We start from the raw sequence: 23,896 nt of genomic DNA, 5'->3' as shown, positions 1-23,896 counted from the left end.
TTCAGAATGAAAGTGTTAAATAAAACGGAAGCAGGATTATCTGAGCAGCAGGTCTATGCATCACTAAAAATATACTAAAACTTATGTTTGTCCCCACAGCATTATAGTGCTCGGGATCACGAGAAAGACCCATTTTGTTGTGTTTCAGCATGTCTGACAGACTGTCCTCAGAATGAGTCACTGTGGTTAGACCCTTCTGGTTGGTTACTTGGGAATAATTCTGAACAATAGGCAGCCTGCACATCTCAGGACTGATCATGGGGCTCAGGAAAAATGAGGCAGCACAAACACAGGTTGTTTTCTTGCATTCGCTCAAAAAGACAGTATTTTTTTATAGTCTGGTTATGGAGTAGATGATTTTTTTTTATCCATGATCCACTCACAAACGGAACAAGTGGAAAGAAACGGCAAGTACTGCTATTTCGCAAAAATGTGCACAGAGCTCTAGAAGTAATAAAACCTAATACACTGTTACTGAAACAACAGCTAGATCAGTTGGAAAAGTAATTTCATGTTTCTAAATGTTCCGTTTTTTTTTCTTCTTTTGGGAAACATGGCAATGCCTGGGTAAACCAATGACATATGGCAATGCACCTGTGAGAAAATAAAAGCTTTGATGTTTCCTAGTTCTGTAAAACTAGAAAGAATAGCACCAGTTGTGATGAAAGAAAGGAGGCAAATATTTGTGAAACATAACCTGAGGCACAATTATCAAAGAGGACAGAGAAACGGATCATATCTGCTTTTAAGCGTAGTAAATACTTTTTCTTTCTGCTTAACATACAATGATGATTTATGTACCGATTCACCTTTAATGAGCACCTATTCAACATTGTATGATGAAAGGATTGAGGACACAAAAGAGTCTAAACAAACTTTTAAAGTATGAATGTAAATGCCTATAAACAAAGACCAAGTGATTAAAATCAAACATATACAAAAGACATTAATATTTTTTAAAAAGCCGGATGAAATTAGTCATCCAGTAAAACATTACACCTTTGAATACATTCTAACTGAACACTGATGGGAAATAGGTGAGACTGTAAAAATCAAACTGACTTGAGATAAGATAAAACAATAGAGAGAATGCCACAATTTAAGAGCCCTACTCTCCACAGGATAAATAAAAAAACAACTTTTTACGTAAGGTAGAAAAAAAAGGGGTGTGCCAAATCTGACAAGTCTTTTATGTTTATTTTTCTTATTTCCACATCTTCACGAAATTCGTTAACATTCTAAAATAAACAAAGTCTAAACAGATTCAGGAAAAGTATAAAAATGTCCTTCTACAACCTTTTTCCCATCGAGTTATTCTGCACAAAGTATTACTGTGACAATAATCTCCGGCAGAAGCATTGTTGTGACACACTTAACAGTTGGCACATTTTCACTGAGTGGACTATCTTTGCAATCTTCTGATTTGTTACCTTTGAAAAATCTTGACAAACTAAAGTATTATTTTGCACACCCCTATAATTGGGTGGAATCTGAATGGCGACAAAAGACTATATGATCAGAACCTTTGGGCAAACTATTTGCATGTACCTTGACTTCTGGATTACTATCTGCTCAGGTTGCGAATCACACTCACTCCACTCATGTTTAGTGAAAGGGAAATGGGAAGCTGAGGACACATCTTGAAGAAACTGCCTTTTTTTCCAATCAGCAGTGGGGTTTAATGATAATACTAGCAAAAGCACACTAAGAATTTACCAGCATAAGTGGCCCAGTTCACAGCGATCTCCATACAACTTGCTGACTCCAAATCAGGATAAAGGATAATTGGCCATGGGATAACGCTTGCAGTTTCGCATTACCTTGTAAGAGGAATGCCACTGCCTCTCTTGGTCGCCAGAATGAAGTATAAATACTATAGATTTAAATGAAACCCTTTGGAAGCCTGTTTCACCAGAAACAGTATCAAAAGGCCACAATCCAGCTCATTATAGAACATGACATGTGGCTGCTACTGAGTCCGGTGAACCATTAGGGTTAAAGAGGATACTGCGGGGTCCTTGGAAGAATGAGCAAACCTCTTTATAATGCAACCCGTTGTCTAATAACCCCACACTCCAAGACTAAAGCCCCCTCTGGCTCCATAAACTGGAGAACCCTAGAAGCCTGAACAGCCAATTGTTTGAGAAGTGTCTTCAAGGTCTGCCCTGAGCAACGGAATCTGCTGCTGTAGTATGCAACATCAGAGGTACTGGAGTTCATAGGGCCCCCTAGCCCCTAGAGTCCATGCCCAAGGCACTAAAGTGGAGGACCTCTTAAGAGAAGAAGACACACCACTTCCAAAGCTGCAAGACATTACACAGATTTAATAAAGCACATGCTACACCCTTCACATACCTCGAACTACCAAGACACGCTTCATATACGGGCAGACTCAAACAAAGAGACTCCATTTAAAGCAGCGCCATTAACTGACAGCAAAATCTTCATAAACATACACCCAGACAGTAGTACATTGCACACATACAACAGGTTTCACACACTCATTAACAATTGGTCAGAGTATTAAATCAGTGTACAAAATAATGTGCAAAAAAGTAAACATCGATAGAAATAAAAAAAATAAACACCTTTGCATGTACAGTAAAACAGTGCCAGCATTCATCTGAGAGTAAGTGTATACAACCATTTACAGAGAGTAGCCTCTAAAGAAGTATAGAGTTCAATGGCTACGCAAAATACTTACATTTAGATTTAAAAAAACATACATTTACACATTTGTACTTATAGCTTTTGCAAGCATGAAAAGCACACTTTTACATACACAAGTGCACTCTCATTTACAAAGATTTCACGGAACTATTCGTGCGATTTGTCAGAGACAAGTGTCTTGTGAACAGTCTGTGATTGAGCACATATTGATAAGTGAGAACTTTCATTTTAAAACCGGCATGAATTAAAAAGAAGACTATAGAACTAAGCAATTCAGTTCAACAATTTCGCTATCATGTCCTAAAACGAAAATGCAAAGCTCATCTTTAAAAAAATATATATATGCATATTTACAAACTTTGGAGAAAATAAACTGTACTTCAATAAAAGGGGAACTTGTAACGGTTACAGAGATGTCACACAAGAGGCGACTGTGAAAAACAGTACGTTTTATCATCTTAAAATGAGGCAATTCGCTCAGCCTACATTCGCACGCTTCATCAGTCCCAATACCATGAGGGAAGGCTTAAAGTCGCTCTGGTTCTGCAACCATTTGCACTTAGCATGCTCTGACTTTTAGTTAAAACTTTCCATTACATATTAAGTCCTGCAATGCTTGGTATGGTCAGCTAAAAAATAAGTACCAGCATAACCGCTCCTCATTAAGATGAGTCCAATTGGCAACTTTAATGTGGCCGAGCTTTAAGGGGATTTTAGATTAGGTCCTGGTGCCACCCCATGATCTCTGGATGCTTAGCACATTTTGACAGCAGAGGCACTGCTATTGAGCTGCATGTTTTCTAGGCACCTTGCCCACCCTGCCCACTTATGCAGCAATGGAACGGAATCCTTGACTATGCCAGGATCTGCACGACTCAATGCACTGACGTAGTCTGTTTCGAACATTTTTCTTTTTAGATGAGCTTTCATAGCCTGCCGTAGCGGTTTATTCCAGCCATTACAGGCCCGCTCCAGGGATCGGCTTGGGTCTTTAACAAGGTAGCAGGTCTTTAAAGGCCAGTATAGCTTGCTACAGCAGGCTTTAAGGCTATTACAACATTCTGCCCCTTGAAGGTAGAATATCCTAATTATAAAAACAAAGGCCTTTAGGAGTTCAAGGGGATCGAAATCCCCAAGGCTCCGTAGCCTGTATTTCATAGCTGTTGCTGTGAGTGTTTAACAGCTATCAGCCCCACGCTGGGCCTCGGCTGCTAGCTGTTGAACATTAAAAGCAATAGCTGTGAAAGGGGGCTGAAGTCTTCCAATGTTTCCCCCTTGGCTAAACTGTTTTTTTCTCGTTCAGGAGCTGAGCAGCATTCCCCCTCCCTCCTTCCGAGGCTCCACTGAATGTGAGCTACTGGAAAGGATTTGGTGTACCCTGCAGCACAGTTGTGTATTAGAACATTGAAATGTTGAGAGCAGTGGTCCTATACCAGTTTCTATAGGCCGCTGTTGCTCCATTATCTTCAATGGAGCTCTCAACAGCACAATATTTATTATTACTTTTAGAGCCTCATCAACCCCATGTTTGATTTGTAATGCCCAACTAAGGAAGCAAAAACAGCTCTCAGTAATCACTGACCTAAGTGGAAAAGAAGTGAGGACGGCATCAAAAGAAACTCAAAAAGCTAGGCAAACGTACAATATTCCTGGGTGCCGGTTTGGTCCTACAAAGCACTGGACTTTTTGGGAGATACAATAAGAAGACGCAGTTTAGGAATGACACTACGTGACCATCCGCCAACAAAGTAGACCAGGGCAGTGGGATCTCGTGCTGAAAGTACACAATTTGCTTGTACCCCTCTATATTGAGACATGACGATGCACAATTAGTGCACAGCTGTGCGTAACATACAACTCAATGATATTGTGAGCTGTTTCACAGACCGGAATAAAAGGCTGTTGAAAAAAAGAATTTACCACCATCTCGGGCTGATTTTGCAGGTATGTGAATATTTTTATGTACCGGAGCGAGACAAAGCACATTTTTTTGACCACTATAGATAATACTAAAAGCTGTGGGTGAAACAGGGGTTGATCCAAGTGATAGAACACTACAATTTACCTTTGCCTTCCCTCCTTATATGCAAGATACACAACACATAGCCTCTGCCGGAGATTTAAAAAAAGCCAAATTCTAAAATAATAATAATGCTATACTTCAATAACACACCATACACTGAACCAGCATCTACGTGGTAATTATAAGCATTACTATCAAGCTCAATTGTACCTTTTATCGCCAAGTGGAGGAATTAACACCTAGTAGAGCCGCCCCATTTGGTTATACAGATCCTTCGAGTATATGTCATCTTTCCAGGTCCATGCCCCAACTGCAATTTGAAGATTTAGTAACATATACGATTGCTCCTGAATAGCACATTTTCAGTAACTGAAGTATGGTCTGTTAAAACTTGAACATAAAATGAATCAAAACTAGAGTAAAGCCTATGGTATTAGGTATACCATTTACTCGACGCCCCCCAGATAGAAGCAGTCAAAGACATGACTTGTATCAACATACAAAGAAAATATTCAACGCATCAGTAAAAAGCCTCAAAATGTAAATGATTATACAGTATGCAACAAAAACAGAATAACAGTGGCTACAGAAGGCCAGCAAATGACAAATTCTCAATGTGAGAAAATAACATTAGGAATGATTAAAACTGAAGAAGTTATCCCACATACAGAGAAGGATTTACAGCTTGTTAAAAACGGGGTGAACTAAGAACATGATGCCTCAGCAGGCAGACGGACTAAGAAAAAATAAGATCTGGGCTCAGCCGTTTAGTGACAAATAAAGAATTCTGCTAACACATACCACAGTCTTCCAACAAAGCATATTGTTTACAAATTATGTAAAATGCACATTTCAAAGGCATCAGACTCCTGAACTGACTCGTATTACAGTACAGAAGTCAGCCTCTGGAACAGGAATGTCTCAATAGTCGCTCTTTCTTCCACAGACTGGAAACAGAGACATAGAACAGCACTTAAGAGTTGCTAATGAGCGCCCTCTCTGCAAAAGGGAATGGAAATCATGAAAGAAAGAAGAGCTGATTCTAAGGTAGATGTACTTTGCAGACTCAGAGCTAGCACGGTTTTGGTCATTTTGCACAAGTAAGTGCCAGGAAGATGTGCAATGCAAGAGTTGAGGATCCAGAGATGACATCTCACAATGGAATGATAGTTGGCACTACTGAGAGAACAAGGGTCACTGGATTCAACCTAACCCAATACCTTACAGTTGATATAATCACTTTTTGCCTGTATGAATAGGATTAATGTGTATTGATACGACAAAAATGATCATGTGATGCTAACATCTACCTAAGCCACTTGAGTTCGCCTGCTAAGGCACATGCTTTTTCACAGGGAACAGCTCATTTGTATAATGTGAGAACCAGACTAAATACCACAAGCAATATTCAGCCTATGGGTTGGGACTGTCCAGGCAAACATCTGCCATGGTCAAAAGAAAAACTAATAAGTGGCAGCAAGGGCAAACAAAGCCACTGATATACGCCTACAAGCAACAAATGCAGTAAATGTCTTAATTCGCAATAAACGCTTCAGAGACCAATCAATAAAACCTAAACCCATGATTCTGGTGTAAAATCAGCCATGACTAAAAAGCTCTGAAGTCCTGGAATTGATAGTGAAGTATACAGAAAATAGTATGCAAGGTACGCAAAAATACAACGGTGTGGTCACACGTGGGGGGATTCCTGTCAAAGAGAGGAGGAGCCCCAATTACATAAAAGATATCAGGGACAGTCATAACATGACTCATAGGGGTTCAGCCAATGATGTTCTGCAGCTTGGCTTTGCTTGGTTTCAACACATGGATTTTATAAAAGACCTGTAGATCATGGCAACTGTCTGTCCAGATGATACTGAAACGTGCATTTCTGAACTTCAACACAATACTGCAAAGGCCCACATCATACAAGCATAATTCCAAACAGGCATGTGTGGAGGCAGATCTATGCATGGAATAGAATAGTCAGATGGCTATAGTCAGGAGGGCAGAGAGCTCAAAAGGCCACTTCCTTGGGTAGAACCTCTCGATGTGACAAACATATCTTATCTTATCATACCGGTCAGTCTGCTTTGTCTCAAGCAAATGATTATCGAACATCAGGGGCAAGATTTATAGGTTGATCTGTACACAAAACTGCCTTACAATTGTAAAATGTCACGAAAGAATTTTAGATACAGTACTGGCAACCTCAATAACTCAAGGTGATCTCATCCAAAAAAAAATATTTCCATGGTTGATTAACTGCCACTAGCATAAGAATCACAAAGCAGGACCGAATAACTGCCACCGAGGAAACGCGTTAATCCAACTCAGTATGAAACTGCACAAAAGCAGAGATGAAAAACAGGAGCTCTGCTGAGACCCTCAACTATGACATTTCAAGCTAAATATCCCTTAGCAAGTGACAAAAGTAGGGCGCCATAGAACAAAAGACATCAAGAATATTACATTTGAGGCCACAGAGCAGAACAACAGTTCAACCACGTTCACACATCGTCAACTGGTAAACGTCTTCCAATAACTAACAAACAGCTTGACCAGTGGTTCCAAAAGAACACTTCGGAGATTTTCAAACCAAAAAGCCCGATCTGGACCTCATTCTCTCACCAGCCAGGTATAAAGGTTAGGGCTCAACAGGTTTGGATGTTGAATCAAACTCTCTACCACATCCCTCCTTAAGGAACAGGCTACCAAAGGACTCCTAAGGGGCATTGTAAATTAGGAAAGGAATGATTCATCTCAAGTATTTTTTCAAAATCAGAGGAATAAAGGCAACTGAAACAAAGCAGCACACATCTCGGAAATCTCAAGGGAAGATAATGGCATTCGCTACATTCTTGTACATATACTATTCAGAAACTGTTTCATACTGGCTGAAATCATCCACAATAATCTGTTTCTGCACCAAATGGGTTACAGTGAGAGAAATGTCACATTTTAGAGACAAAACCAGAGTACACCAATATCGGGACACCAGGAGTGAGCCCCTTCTACTTGTTTGCTCAGATAGTACATGGCTGGGTTTATGTTAGGTCACATGTAACCTTAACCAATCTTTCTCAAGCAAACGGAAGAAACACGGTTATAAAAAGGCTGGTAGATATGTTGGGGGTGTGTGTGCACATGCATGTCTGGTGGGGCATGCTAAAGATTATAGAACTACAACCGCAAACAAATTATTAGCAGCACAGAACTAAATTATTCTCCCTTCATCAGGAACTTCGCCACCATACTCCTCACCAATCCCAAATGTTAAAAAAAATTGTTCATTAATCATTTTATTGTACATGGCCCGTAAGTACCTTTCTCATGTAACAGGAATACATTTACTATTACAAGAGCATTTGTCTGGGACGCTGCTTAACAGGCTGCTGGGGAAACAAAGCGCTTAAACTACTTAATAGGCATAGATAGTCCTTATGATTTAGGGAATTCTAATCACAATCATACTCAACATCTTGTACTCTGTGCATCTTAGAATAACCCAGATGTCCTCATAAATAGTTGGCGTAACGGCAACACCCCAAACACTTAGAATGGGAAATAAAGCCCACTGTGTTGGGCCTTCGTACTCAATGTAAACATAGCTGAATCCTTCTCAGCCGCCACCACCTAGAGGCATGCCAGCCAAAATTGCTGTTATTCCTGTTTTTACCTTACACTGGGATTAACTGGCTAAATATAATGCTGCATTTGAAGCATAATGGTATATGCTAACAGGAGCCAACACTGCTGGCAGTAGAATGAGGTTTGTGAAACTTCCTAATCAGGTGGAGGCAACAGCAACACTCACATTTCCCACCTACCTATAAGAGGTGCAGGTAATGGGCTATTTCATAATGCCAGTACAGGTTCCAACGGGGCATAATTAACAGAAGGAACATTACTTTATGGTAGCCTCCTCGATATTTGTGGGCCCATGAATCTTCCTCTCAACAGGAAGTGGAGAAATATCCCTTGCTTTTAGTGGCCTTCACCAACAGTGAAACAAAGAAATCCACCCAATGACCACCATAGGAGCTCCCTGAAAGTGAAGTGTACAAATTAACTAGCAAAATCCACAACTTGTTGCTCATCATGAACATCATCCCGCTCACCCCCTAAAAACACGAGGGCCCTTTCTCTGAATTAGTATGAACATGGGAGTACAATCAGCCCAGGGTTCTCTTTCTGTGACACTTGCTGCAGTGAAAATACCAAGGTAAAACAGGGGTGTCCTTATGCCAAAGAGCAGGTGGGAGCAGGTCAAGATTTATCACTATCAGGTCGGGGCCAAGCACGGATGTCAGCAGCATACATGGTGCAGACTGTGGACAATTCTAGTTTCAAAGGGAGATGTGATGATGTCTTTAAAACACCAAATATTGGATGAGACTGAGCCCTCTGATACAAAGTAAGACCTTGAATCTATGATACCATCCAGTCAAGTTGCAGGATACTAAATAAAGACGGATAATACTAGAAATAATTTGTCAAGTGGACTACGGTACATTAAGTTATGGTAAGGTGATGGTATCCATGACCTTTCCAAACGGTAGCTGTGTGCACTTACATGATGAAAGCGGCAACACTTTGTCAATAGCTTGAAGTGCAAGGGATAATTAGGACCCATTTGGATCACTCACAAAGTTGGGATTACATTCTTATTGTTTTAGTACAGGAGGTGCTTGCAATGAACTGGTCAGAATGGAGCAGCTCAGAGTTTATATATGTTTCAAAACCTTGAGATGCTAAAGCATTTATTAAACTTTAGCAAAATGCCGGAAAACTGAAAAACACCTAGAAAGTCACCCCCAGCTACTCAAAGGTGACCTGATGTCATACCAACAGCAGACGGAGTAATATACCAATGCCAAAGAATAGGACTATAGAAACTGCTTGTTAGTTCATGAAGTATTCTGCTGCCAACCTGTATCTATATGTACCATCACTCATTCATCGAATCCCTTCTTATATGCAGCTATCAAACAGAAGATTCAAAATTATACATTTTGTGTATTCTGCATAATATCGAAAACTCAAAACTCAGCGTGTGTATCGCTGCACGCTATTTACACTGTTGTGTTTTCTTTTTTTTTCTCCAAACCTTCAATAAACAATTACGAAACAAAAACACTCTGACCTTAAAACTCTGGAACATAGCCTTTTGCCAATAAAGCTGAAACTACCATAAACAAACTGGTTTAGATCCTCCAATCCTACGTAACATTGAAGAGTGGATCAGCTACTAAACTGACAAGCATAAGGCCATGATGACAAAAGGGCTCTCATTTTTGGTCTTCTGGAATCGATAAAACATCCCTGCGTAAACAGAACTCCCATCACTTTACCCACAACAATAACATTGCAGCAGAAATGCCACACCAATGTCTGTATATTCCACCTCGGTCTAACCAGAGGAAGGGTCTGGCCAGCAAGCACGATCCTCCTGCTGTCTACATGGCTGCCAGCCCAATCCCCTAAACTATCTCTCTCTCTTTTTTCCCAGCGCCCTAACATCACCATAAGATGGTTTTTAGTGAGTTACGAAAACAAGATCTTGCACAGCACCAATCCTGAGCTATTGTGGCCCGATACTAGCCCCACCATCACCATAATCACATCAGTAACTCCCGACCAAAGTAAAATGTCAACTGCGACCAATATCTTTCAATGTACTGCAGTTTTTTAGCATCTAATATGTTATTTTACTTTTGGGGCTACAGATATATATAGTACTCTTCCATTTTTATATGCAAGTGTCCCTCCCTTTCTCTTACACATGACGAAGGAGAATTACATTCTGGAGCTGCGTTTTCTGTATTCTATTTGGCTAGGAAGCTACAATGTTAGACTGGTTTTGACGAAGGCTTGTTGCATTAATGGTCTATCATTAGACTGCACCGGTCCGATAGTGGGACATTATCTTAAAGCAAATGTATCGTAAGAGTATATACGGGATTCACAACATTGTCCCTCTGCAAGCACTTGAGCCTGATCTGCACTGCCACTGTGCACAATGACACCACATTTTAGATTTCAATACAAAACAATGAACTACCTTTAGACATGCTACACGTGACAAAATATTGGGGCAGATGTTACATTTCTTTTTTTAAATGAAACTTGGGTCTGATTAATAATAATTCAGAGTAATGGAGCATACCAAAGTCCATGGTTACCAGGATCCCAAAGCACTTTAACAAGATGCCAATTTAGCAAAAGATGGCCTAATTTTATTCTCCTGGTGACTATTAAAAAGTGGCACCAGTTAATTTTATCTTGTGATACAAGGCAGAGGCATAGACCTCGGTAGCACAGTAGACATCTTTCGTCTCTGCCTTAATTTTACATCCGGACTGATTCTTCATTCAAATCAGAAAGAGGGAAAGTGCAGAACCCGCAATATAAAACGAGTAATGAAATTAACCGTCTGAATTGCACGAAGTCACCTCAAATTCAGCATGAGCAATTCTCTCTCCAGTACAAGTTCCCAGTGCAAGTGGCTGGAATGATAGTCATACACAATTACAGACAACTCGTGCAGCACCCGCGACTGAATGCGGCTGAGCGAAAGCAGCCAAACAAATTAAATTGCCTCTTAGATTTTCCCCAGAAAGTATGCCCACTCTAGTCCCATAAAAGTAATCATGATTGGTTTTGATGGCTTCCAAGACCTACACATGATCAAAGAAGTTCTACTGAGTAATGGGAAGAACAGTCCTGTGACCAAATTATGGCACACAACCCCCCTAAATGTAGTCACAAAGCTGATTTACTCAACAACATTACAACAGCTTGTTAAACCCTCTGCAGTTTTTGGGACTCATTTAGAACCGTTTTTTTATCCAGGAGCGAACCTGTACTAAAGTGCTTTATCTGGGTGATCCACCTCAGTACTATCTTTAAAAAAAAAAAACTATAATCTCCATGGAAAAAAGTTCTCGTCCTATATATATATATATATATATAAAAAAAAGCTTAATCATTCATTGCAATCGAGGCAAATTCGATTTTCAAGAGAAATACCACTTTTCCCTCTCGTCTATGCTTCCTTCTTGAAAGTGCAGTCAAACAGGAGATTACGTCCACATGAACCAATGGAAGGGAAGCTGCTAGTGATAATGCGCAAAGGTGTGCCGTAAAAGTTCTTCTGCAGAGGGTCTTAACTTAGCCTCTACAAAAATCCTCTTTAAAAAATCCCGGCAAAACTCAGAGCTGTGAGGTGGCAACTGTGGATTGGTGGTCTGTGTGGCAATTTTAAAGATGGCAGCCATGGCTTCAAACTCCGCCCAGGGAGGCTTCTCAGTCAGCATTTCTACCACTGTACATCCCACGCTCCTGTAAACACAGAATGATTCTATATTAGAGCCTGGTGACCATTATCTACGAAGCAAGATCACCAATTAAAACTAGCAAAGCTGGATTGTTATTGGAAAATTAGTTTCTGCAGATTCTTTTTTAAAATCAAAATCAAACGTGTTACAAGGCTACAACAAGTAAGCAGACAAGTATTTACATATTTATAGATATGGGTTTCAAATTGTATTCATTATATCATATCATATACTACACTTCAACACAGAATCAAATCTTTAGGTTTTCTTCGAATTAGCAAGTAGGCTGTGCATAATAATGATTTTGTAATCACGAAGGTCACTTCTGTTACGAGGGCTAAATCATCTTTCTCAATAAATACAAATACACCATATGCAGAACCTACATTGGTGTTTTAAAGAGTAATTAACAAAGCCAAGAACACCACAATCAGTTCAGCTGATGAAGAGCAAGTTACTTACCTTTCATAACGGTGAAAAATAGAACATGCTAGTCAGCTGTAGAAAGAGAACATGCCTGATCAAGAGGAAAATAAATCCCTCAACTACACCTTGCGTTCCAAAGACCAATTGCGCCACAAATGGCAACCATACCTGAAGAAGAACGGTCTCCTCTTCGACACACCAAATAAAACTCACTCGGTCATGTGCAGACTCAACAGCAGGGTACCGTGCAGTCAATGCAACATTCGTAACCAAAGGAGTAAAGACGTATAGCTATGATGAAACACTCAAGTCCCAATGTCCGTATGAAGAACCAATCCCAGCCCAACTGGCGGGATCTACCAGGAAAGTACTTACGAGACACAAACATAGGAATAAGTGTTACTGGTCAGTGTGGCAGCTCTTGTGCAGTGTGGCTCGTTGCTATTGAGATCACAAACATGAGGAAGCTGAAAAAAAGAACAAAATTAGAACCACAGTTTCACACAGGAGGAAAATCTCCCAGATGGCCCAGAGGCGGACACAATGGCAGTATAAATGTGATGGTAGCGCACTGCGAAGTACAGACTAAACCGCTTCCGGAAGATGACGTTATACAGTCAATGAGACGTGCTTTAACGGAGGAGCCGCCCCTGACCGAATCCCTGTACGAAATCAAAAGGCCTCCGCACAGCCAGCACCTCAGGCTGGAAATGACCGACTTCCAAAAGGACGTAGGCACTCCTATTTGGTTCTAAATCAAGGGGAGGGCAGAGAGGCTAGGATGGAGAAGATGGAAAGAGAAGGCTGCTGCTGGTCTTGGCATGTTCAGCCAGCAGCACATGTCTCTCCCTCCGGCCCCCAATCGTAACACTGGGAAAGCAGGGACTACAGTTGAGCATGTTGAGAAGACCAGTGCTGTTTATATGGCTGCATTCTCACACAGACTTTAAATCTCTGGTACTACCGAAATGAAGAACCCAAGATCAGGCAGTTGTGCGCATTTGTTTAAATCCATTTTAAGGTCAAGTAAGCAATTTTGTCAAAAAGGCATGAGCCATCAAAGGGAGTAGCAATCAAGCTCGCCTTGATTTATTCAAGATCAGTATAGTGCATTCAAGCGTGCCTACGAACAATCACAGAAGAACCCACAGACCTGGCCACCAGGTCTATGAATTCGAGACTGGATCAAAGAATTGACACAAAATCCATCACAAACCAGTTTGGCAAAGTACACTCACTCATGGTGTAGGGAAAGTGGGACCCACCATCTGTGCTATCTTCCAAATAATATGGAAGTATCTTGCCAATAGGCACGTCGTGTTGCATGAAACAGCCAGGTTTTCCCATAAGAATAATCCCTCTCCCACCATCTCACTTCGTTGTAACTCTGTTGGAAAACTAAATGACACAGATTTTTTAGCATTAAAGAGCCTTAAGTATCAAACACTGAAGCAAAGGATGAGAGGAAAGATATGCTGAATAGTTTGGAGCTGGGGGTGACAGTGAACAACCGGCAGGAAGCCTCTTGGGCAGATTTTGACTGAACCGAAGCAGACAAAAAGGGTCTAAGATGGCATCATTATAAGGTAATATGGTCCCTGATGAAAACAAGAAAATGGGACCCTAAGCCCTGGTTAAACAATAAGAAACATTGATACTAGGGGTTCAAAAAACCCATCACATACCTGGGTTCCAGCACGACTGCACCAGCTGGCCTTCTGTTTCTGTTCTGAGGAGAAGGGACTCTTGTATTGTTATGGCTTGCTGGTGATGTACAAGCTAGGCGAGGGACTTGAGTAGTTTTTCTGTCTTTACTGAAAGTGTTGTTTGTGAGGGATACTTACAATGATGCAGTCATGGCTGAAAAAGTTCTACGAGGTATGCTTTTCTCAATTCTGTTGACTTTGCTGTACATGGTCTGCATATGAAAATAGCCAGCCCTGCTGCTTGTGCTGGACTGGTAAAGTGTCCTAGGTAATGGGCATATAAGGTTATCTATAGATATATATAGGTATCCTTGGGAATATGTTGCTGTCATCTTTGCATATTGGACTCTGCAGGACAACTGAAAATAGTGATCGGATGTTTGCAAAATTCAATAAATTCTACTTAAATGAAATGCTGGAATTTGGCGAAAACATTAGTGAACTTACTAAAATTGACAATCTGTTATTTGATGGCAACATTTGTGTTTTTGCAGGCAGAGCAAGCTGTGGACTGAACATAAATAACATGCCACTAACATGAAATCCTGGCACATACAGCATATTGAAAGCAATTACTAAAATTAATATGATTATATTTTAATTAATTATATTTGGAGGCAACATCAATGTATTTTCAGAAAATGAGCGGCTGACATTTTTCCATATTAGGACTGCATTAAATCAAATGCAAATACAGCCTTTGGATGCTGAATTTGCTTGGGAAAACCCCAAACTATGAAATATCACCATCATACTGTCCCCTAAGGAGTAAGGCTCTCTGTATTGCTATTATATGAATCCTTTGCCTAAATAGAGATAAAACTAAAATTCGAATCTTAGGAAGACAAGATACTACCGCTCTGCCAGTTCAGTGGACATCCAGCAGTGGGCTTACCCCTTCATCATTCACAAAATACAAGAACTGAAGATAATCTTTGATGCAAACATCTTTCTCCCCTAAAATAATTGGTGTAGCAAATAAGGCCTTCTTACATTTATCCTTACTCTTCAAAATCCGCCCTCTCTTGAAAACCTCTTACTGAATCGGACATTCAGATGCCTCATTTTGGGCCAAATACTCTTATTTTTATTTTTTATTTTATTTTATTTTAAAGAGTTTTATATAGCGCTGGCTAGACCTGGAGGTATCAGAGCGCTTTACATGAGCATCAGATCATAGTTACAGGTTACATCGTTACAAAGGTTACACAGTTATTAGAGCATGGCAACATAGTTACTTGTAAGGTCGAGATAAACAATGAGCACAAATACGTAAGGGGAAAAGCAGGCTAGGTGAGAGATTTAGGGGAGGGGGGGTTGAAGCAGGGGAAGAAAACAGATAATGAAGGCGGGAAAGAGGAGGGGAGGGTGAGAGACACAGCATGGGGGGAGGAGGGGAAGGGTGACGGGGACACAAACCGGTAGACGAGTCAAGGCAACTTCCAAAGTCCAGTAAGCTGTGATCCCAGGGGAAGAGGTATCCCTTCCCTATCTCTAATGCGAGAGGCTCCCTTTACGCAGTGGTCTCCCTCAGAGCGGTCTCTGAGACTCCAAGGCCTACATACTGGATCCTTCCCCAAAAAGGGGAGAGGGAGTGCTTTGGCAAGGAGTGCCATACCATACCTCAAGTGTGAGTGGCTCCCTTGGCGCAGTGGACTCACTCAGCGGGTTCGCTGAGACTCCAGAGTATAAATATTGGATCTTTCCCCAACAAGGGGAGAAGGAGTGCTTAGTCAAAGGGCACAAAGGACAGGGGGTAGGCAGAGTAGCAGGCAAGGGGAGAGCTTCAGGGGAGAGAGGATAGGAGCTAGGGAAGAGACAATAAGGAGAGACGAAAATAAGTCTGCCTAAAGACCGACTGGGTAGGTGACGACCAAGGAGGGAATCCACGGCCCATCTCCCTTATTGTGGAGAAGTGTGGCTTACTGATTAGAGCAGCAGACTCTGAAGCAGAGATCAGGCCCGGGACCAGGGTTCGAGTCCCGACGCGGCAGGGTCTTGGGCTCAATGTCCGCAGACTCGATAATTCTCGCCGCCTACTCTAATCACGGGTCCCTAGCTGCAACTCTGGGCAATAGCTTGCTTAATCTCCACAACGGCCCCTACAACACTGGGATGCCTGGCTTCACCTTGGGGGACAGTAGGGCATTAGAGACAATGAACACCTAAATATAGAAATAATATCAGGTGTTCTCCGTAATTCTACGATCTGAGAATTTAGGCGGACGAGGGTCTCATGCTCGCTAGATAATTACTAACTAGAGTCCTGGGTACTGGGAATTCTTTTGGATTGTATTCACCTTGGGGGTGCCCAGGAGGGACATCTCACAGGGAGAGACAGGAATGGTTCCACAGCGTTATACAGCGCCGGGACGCCCCGTTGGGGCAGCTGTGCGCTTTACAAAATACACTACATTTACATTTATAGCTAAACCAAGTAGCTCCATCGGGCATAAGACAAAATAGTTCAGTCTCAATACATTGAGAGAGAAGGGAGGGAGAGACATAAATAGAGGGAGGATGCGGTAGGAGAAGACAGGAGAGACGAAAGGAAGTGCAACAATGTGGTTCAACAATATACCAGAAAAAGATCAACAAGTAAACATTATATCAAACAATCAGCAATACAATTAGGGGAGGAGAGGGAAAGTAGTGGGGCGTAGGGGAGGAGGGAAAGTGAGGATAAGGGAAGAGACAACCGTAGAGACGAAAGGAAGTTTGTCTAAAGACCGACTGGGTAGGTGACGACCAAGGAGGGAATCCGCTGCCCATCTCCCCTATAGCTAAACCAGGTAGCTCCATCGGGCATCAGACAAAATAGTTCGGTCTCTATACATTGAGAGAGGAGGGAAGGAGAGACATAAATAGAGGGAGGATGCGGGAGGAGACAACAGGAGAGACGAAAGGAAGTGCAACAATTTGGTTCAACAATACCAGAACAAGAACAACAAGTACACATTAAATCAAACAGTCAGCAATATATTAGGGGAGGAGAGAAAGGAGAGAGAATGTAGTGGGGGGTAGGGGAGGAGAGAGTGTGAGGATAAGGGAAGAGACAACCGTCGAGACCAAAGGAAGTCGGTCTAAAGACCGACTGGGTAGGTGACGACCAAAGAGGGAATCCACGGCCCATCTCCCCTATAGCTAAACCAGGTAGCTCAATCGGGCATCAGACAAAATAGATCAGTCTCAAGTGGCGAGGGAAGAGGTTCACAGAAAAACAGGGTGGGGACAAAGGGCAAGGGCATGTGAGGGCAGAGGACAGAAGCTGGAAAGAGTAGGAGCGGAGAGGGGGGAGGGTTGGGGGAAGGGGAAGGTAAGGTCAGGAGAAACGCGGGCGCGTTAGCCCGAAGTCCGGCTGGGTAGGTGATAGTCAAAGGAGGGAGCCCAAAGTCAATCTCCCCCATAGCTGGCGAGGTAGCTCCACTGGGCATCATAGAAAAAGTATGCAGGTGGCCCCTCAATTTGTATGCCCCAAGTCCAGCAGTTGAGCTCCAGTCTGCACTCATACACCACTCACGGTCAGCACAATACCAGGGCATCAATATTGCATAGGGGAAAGGCGCCAGTCACGCAGTACAGCGCGCCTTGCAGACTGCTCATCACCCCACCTCCGTGCTCTTACAATGATGCCAGTGTCCCATCAAGAACTCCTCTTCCAGTCGGCAGCTTCCAGGTGCAATCCCCACAGTCTCGCAGCACCTTAGCCTACCGTTTTTTTGCACCCGACTGCATGTCTCTTTGAGCCTTCCAATGCACACGCCATCCGCTAGTTGCTCGTGGGTCCCAGCAGTCAGCCTCTCAGTTGTGCGCCCTAGCACCAGCGGCATCTCCCAGACGGCACGCCTTCACTGTTCGCGGTCTCCACACTTTCAGGGCCGCAGCATTGCATGGGGGGAGGGGCGCAAAGCCAGTTGGTACAGAGAGCCCCCAAGCCTTTATTGCCCTCTTTCATTCTGCTGCGGACTCGAGTATGGGGCGCCTTCTTAGGGTCAGGCGCGGGGTCTTTTAGAGCAGAGAGTCCCTTGGAGGGAAGGGGAGAGGTGTGGCGCTGCGGCCAGGGCGACTGACTCCGGAATCTGGGGATCACGGTTGTATTGTATTGTATTGTATATTGGATTTATATAGCGCTTATCACCCAGGGTCTCTAAGCGCTTGCCTTGGGAACCCGTCCTGGCTTTTCCCTGTGAGATAGCCCCTACAGGGCATCCCCAAGGTGAAAGCCAGGCATCCCGCCGCGGGGGGCCGTTGTGGAGATTAAGCAAGCTTAATGCCCAGAGTTGCAGAGTGTGAACCCATGATTAGGTCAGGCACCGAAGCGAGAATTATCGAGTCCGTGGACATTTGAGCTCAAGACCCTGCCGCGTCGGGAATTGAACCCTGGTCCCGGGTCTGACCTCTGCTTCAGGGTCTGCCTGCTCTAACCAGTGAGCCACACTTCTCCACAATCCCCGGTTACGGCGGCAGATTAGCCCAGCACCATGTGACTCTGGGCAATAGCTTGCTTAATCTTCCCGACGGCCCCCAGCGCCTAGAGACCCTTACGGGTGACTGTGCACTTTACAAATGTAGATTATTATATTATTATTATTATTGGAAGCCACAAAAATCACTGCCCCTGTGTACGTGCGCGTAGTGGATGCCCTGATGATCATCAGTTGAGGTGTACAGCTCCCAGTAATTAGTGGAGCTGCCCCAGCAGATTCTCCCACGCTGCTCCCAGGACTCAACGAGCATCGGCTGTGGTCATTAGCAGCAATTGCACTCTCGCTGTCCCCAAGGCGGGAAGATTGGACACCCGCTGCACCACAGACAGGGTCGCAGGGAAGGGGACAGTCCCCCCGCGATGCTGCCCCCTCCGTCGGTTACCGCCGCTACTACAATGTGACAAACAGGCCTGCTAAAGAACTTGACAGACTCCAGGCTGCCACCAAGGTGCCTCAACTACCAGAGATGTGACCGTATTAAAGCCAGCTTTAAATGTGTTTGACTGTATACACCTAGGCACTGGTCCTACTTGCAAAAATTGGACCCGCAATACATCCCCTCTAGGAAAGTATGTTGAGCTTCCTCAAACGCGATTCCCCTTTACCCATTCAATTGGCAGAAATATGGAGGACAATCCTTGGGTGTGATGGGTGGAAAACTGGATCACCCTAAGCCCAAAACTGAAAGTTAAACCTACATTTCTAACTCCTCTGAAAACTGAACATTAAGTCAGCCTTAGTGTACAACCTGTCCTGAACAGCTACTGAACAAAGTCAGGCATGTTACCAACCTACCTGACTAGACACCAATGGGCTAGCTTTCAACATTCTGTATTTGATTATATTTGCTCTCACAGGTCGTTAGATCACAGAACTCTAAAGTTATCATATGATGAGTGGAATTAAAAAAGCAATTTATTTGCAGAGCTGCTTTATTGACCAAGTGTAAGTCAAAGCAAAACCTTTCTGTTGGCCAAACGCCAGATAAGACTACAGCAGCTGGTGCTAGACATCTTAGCAAAAAAAGTTCTGTTGTCGTTATGAGGCACACATGGATCCTAGGAATGTGCTCATCGGCAATAGACCTAGTGTTCCTAGCCAGACTCAAGATGAGACCTCTCCAGGAGGAACTTCAATACTAGCAGCTACAAACGTCGGATTCCTTCGAAGACATTCTTCATGTCATCCCTAGCATGAAAGAAGCAATGCAATGGTGTTATCATAGTACAAATCTCTCGAAAACCTCACTTTCTTGCAAGGGATTCCAGATTACATCTTGACAACCGACACCTCTGTGAAAGGCTGGGGAGGACACTTGCAGGACCTCCCGATTCAAGGCAAATGGTCCAGTTTTCAGAAACTAAAGCACATCAACAGTCTGGAACTAAAAGCCATATTCCTCTTTCTACCGGCTTTTTAAAAATTATTTTTTTTACAGAGGAATGCAGGTGCCTTAGTGCAGATTTATATGGACAATACAACCAGTATGTTCTACATAAACAGGGGGGAACCAAGTCTCTCACGCTTTTGCAAGAAGCTCAAGAGTTATGGAAAAGAACAACAGGGCATGTGATGTCTCTGAGCCAAACACGTTCTTGGTCTACACAATACAGTTGCAATGAATGGGAGCTCAGTCAACACCAGCTGAACATTGTATTTACGGTGTGGGGAAAACAGGCACTAGACCTATTTTCCACAGATGTCAATGACAAATACCAGTCCTATGCCAACAGCGATGCCTACGCCTCTCCCCTCCCCCGTCCCATTGATCCTCAGAGTGTTGACCCAAATGAAGCAGGAAGGTTGTCGCCCAATACTGATAGATCCCAGATGGCCCATGCAACAAAGGTTCCCGACACTTCATCTTTCAGAGTCTGAACCCATACACCAGCACCCATTGCCTTCTCTCCTGACCAGGAACAAGAGACAGGTGTGCTATCCGGAACCTGCGTCACTGCGATTGCATGCATGGCTCCTGAGTTATTAGAATTCAGGAACATGAGCATCTCACATAAATACAGGAACATCCTGATAAAATCTAGAGCTGAAAGGACCAACAATATGTACAGACTGAGATGGAAAAGGTTCTGATTCTGGTGCCAATGAAACAACTTGCATCCATTTCAAGCATTCCCGGTGCAGATTTTGCCATACCTCCTCTCCTTAGCAAAATTAGGTTTGACTTTCACTTCAGTCAAGGTACATCTGGCCTCCATTTCTCATTACAGAAGAGCTTCTAAAGCTCCTTCACTTAGTGCTTCAAGCTCGGTGAAACAATTTGTGAAGGGTCTTTTCCGCACCTTTCCTCAAGGAGCAAGCACCTTCCCTGGAATGGAAGCATAACTTGGTCCTAGCAAGGTTGATAATAGGGACCATTTGAACCAATTCATAGAGCTAAATTTAAAGTTCTTGATATGGAAGGTCACTCTTTTCCTGGCTCTCACCTTAGCAAGGAAAGTGAGTGAAATACAAGCATTCACAATCAAGGAGACATTTCTATAGTTCAAAGAGGATACTGTGATTCTGAGAACTAATCCTACCTTTATCCCTAAAGTACCCTTTCAATTCCACCTTAATGAGCCGCTTATACTCTGTTCCTTCTTCCAAAATCCATCAACGCCAGCCGTAGCAGGCGTTACACAAGCTTGATGGTAAGCGGTGTCTCACGGTTTTACCTGCAGAGAAAAAAGTATGTCCGAAAGACCGATCAATTACTTGTGGCTTACGGCCAAGACAGGGAAGGAAGTCCAATCACGAAAGCTACTGTTGCCAGATGGATTTCTGCGACAATGTAGTTTTGCCACATTTAGGCTAACAGGCCTTTGACAAGAAGGACTAAAGCTCACTTCACCAAATCAGGAGCTACGTCAGCTACCCTTTTCAATGTTGTGACTTTGGAAAAAAATTTGTCGTACTGCGACCTGGAGAAGTACTCATAACTTCACGCAGCACTACTACCTGAAATCCGCACAGATTGAAGATGCAGCTGTTGGCCAGGCGGTACTACGCCATCTCTTCAACTACGTTAAACCTCTTCCTTGAAAAGTGTCATTGTTTTTTCTGGTAATTACAGGCACATATAGGAATATGATTGTATACAGTATAAGTAAACATGTTTAGGTATGTATTTGATCACTTTCTTTTTTTTTACCTTCTTTGGTTATTTTGCAAATCAACATGAGATTATATAAAAAGTAAATTAACTTTTTTTCTGAATAATTGGAAAAATTGTCTCATATTCTTTATTTAAGAGCATGTTATATTGCCTATGCTTACTTCAGCCAAAATATGTAGCAACACTTGGAAAATTAGATAAGCATGCAGACATCTGTTAATATATCTAGTATATTATGGCAGACATTGTTAGCAACATACTTTTGCTGTCTCCCTCCATCTACAACAGACGTGACCTTGGATGTTACTGCTTGCTGTTTTGATTTAAGCATGTGACTCTACGAAACATACCCCAATTACCTGTAACCGTGTTTATCCAGTATTAATACCTTTCATAGATTCATATGCAACCCACCCTCCTCCCATAGAGGCTTCTCTCTTTTGGTTATGGGATACTTACTTGCCACTTATGCAAGGAAAATCTGAGGGAATCTGCCTCTGCTGGGAGTGTTTTAGAGGGTGCTAGAAGCTGACTGGTTGTATTTAACATTTGGTCCTTTCAAAAAACAAACACAGCTCATAGATAGGCTATCTAAAACAGTGCATGAGGCCATTATAGCCTATGACATTGATGAACTACTGCCTGATAATGATACTGTGGGATTTCGAACTCGACGACAGGGAATGATTCAAGCATTTGAATCTATGAAAATACGCCAATACTGGGTTAACTTGGTTATTCAATCAGAGTGCATTAGCTATGGCCCTCACAGGCTCGCAAGGTAACAACAGTACCCGTCGTGTACACAATGATGTTTCCAGAAACTTTATAAATGACTAATATTCAATCAAACAATAGAAGTCCATATCTTACTCCATATTTGTGCAGTTGGGAGGACAGAATCAATCTGAAAGTTTGTTTCCTGAAATTCATATATTTTATTTATTTGGATGGCAGTGCTCAGGAGTGTCACTGAATTGAATGTGCATCCTACTCTGTTGGCTGTGGTTTGACAGATTGGAAAAAATAAACTAGGAGGAGAAGAATAAGACAAATCAACACCATAGCCTAGTCTGTGACATATGCGGCACTGCACTTGAATTTGTTTCATTTTGGGATTTTGGGCCCTATTTGGTTAAACGTTTCTTTGATGCATGTTTATATGTTTTTGCTGCCTGTTTTTTGAAGGTCAAATGTTTGTAACGGTGTGTCGTGTAGTTCCTATAATAAATATACAGCATCTGCGCGTTTGGACAGCATACACTGTAGAACTGGTGGCAGACTGACTCTGAACACTCCCACCGGGTATGTTGGCCTTGTGTACCAACTAGCTCACAGTGCCACTAGAATCCCCTCTTACAAAGGAGGGAATAGCTCTTGGCAACCATCGAACAGGACAACCCTGATCCCTCAGGACAGTGGAAACAATATACTACTTTTCGCTCAGTCACTTGTGCTTACTTGGTCTGTCTCAGAGAGATACACAGACTAAACAGGCTGGGCATTTTCAATTAGAATTTATTGAACAGTTGTTATTCTAGTGTAGATTAGATGAGCTGCAACAATCGTTAGAGAGTATAAGATATAAATGATTAGCAGTACTATAAAGGTAAATGGATGGTATAGCTCTACCATCTTTCAATAATCGTGAATAAATACGAGTATATAAAACACATGATAAAAAGATGCGTACTCCTAAGATGCCTCCCTAACTAGATGTACCTAGCATGTGTATAGGTGTTAAGCCAAGAATCCCTCTAGGATTTAGTCAACCTCATTACCTGACGTGAGAGACTGTGGGATCCCATTCTGGTCTTGAGCTGGACACCCCACTAGGGATGTTAGACAACTGCGAGCTGGAGTATCTTCATGCAGAAGCATGTGAAGTAGTGTGGCTCACTGGTTAGAGGCGGCAGACCCGAGAGCAGAGGACGGCCCAGGACCAGGGTTCGATTCCCGACGCGGCAGGTTTCTGGACCAGGGTCAGCGGACTTGATAATTCTCTCGCATCTGTGCCCACTCTGATCAGCGATCACACTCGGCAACTCTGGGCACTAGCTTGCCTCATCTTCACTAACGGCCCCACCAGACCGCCGGGGATGCCTGGTTTCACCCTGGAGATACCCATT

The 23,896-nt window shown here is 42.7% G+C and overlaps 1 protein-coding gene across 1 annotated transcript in view; it reads right to left on the bottom strand.

The window, feature by feature from the left end:
• Nucleotides 1-10,802: 10,802 nt before the first annotated feature.
• Nucleotides 10,803-23,896, bottom strand: part of MAP3K2 (mitogen-activated protein kinase kinase kinase 2) — a 409,487-nt gene continuing 396,393 nt past the window's right edge. The window contains exon 17 of the mRNA XM_086954496.1: nucleotides 10,803-12,037. Within this exon, the coding sequence (XP_086810622.1) occupies nucleotides 11,812-12,037 (226 nt within the window). The 3' untranslated portion in view covers nucleotides 10,803-11,811. The remainder of the gene's footprint in view (nucleotides 12,038-23,896) is intronic.

This window comes from Lissotriton vulgaris, chromosome 2_1, assembly GCF_964263255.1.
Source record: "Lissotriton vulgaris chromosome 2_1, aLisVul1.2, whole genome shotgun sequence".
In the NCBI taxonomy this organism is placed as follows: Eukaryota; Metazoa; Chordata; class Amphibia; order Caudata; family Salamandridae; genus Lissotriton; species Lissotriton vulgaris.
This window is presented reverse-complemented; position numbering and strand designations above follow the sequence as displayed.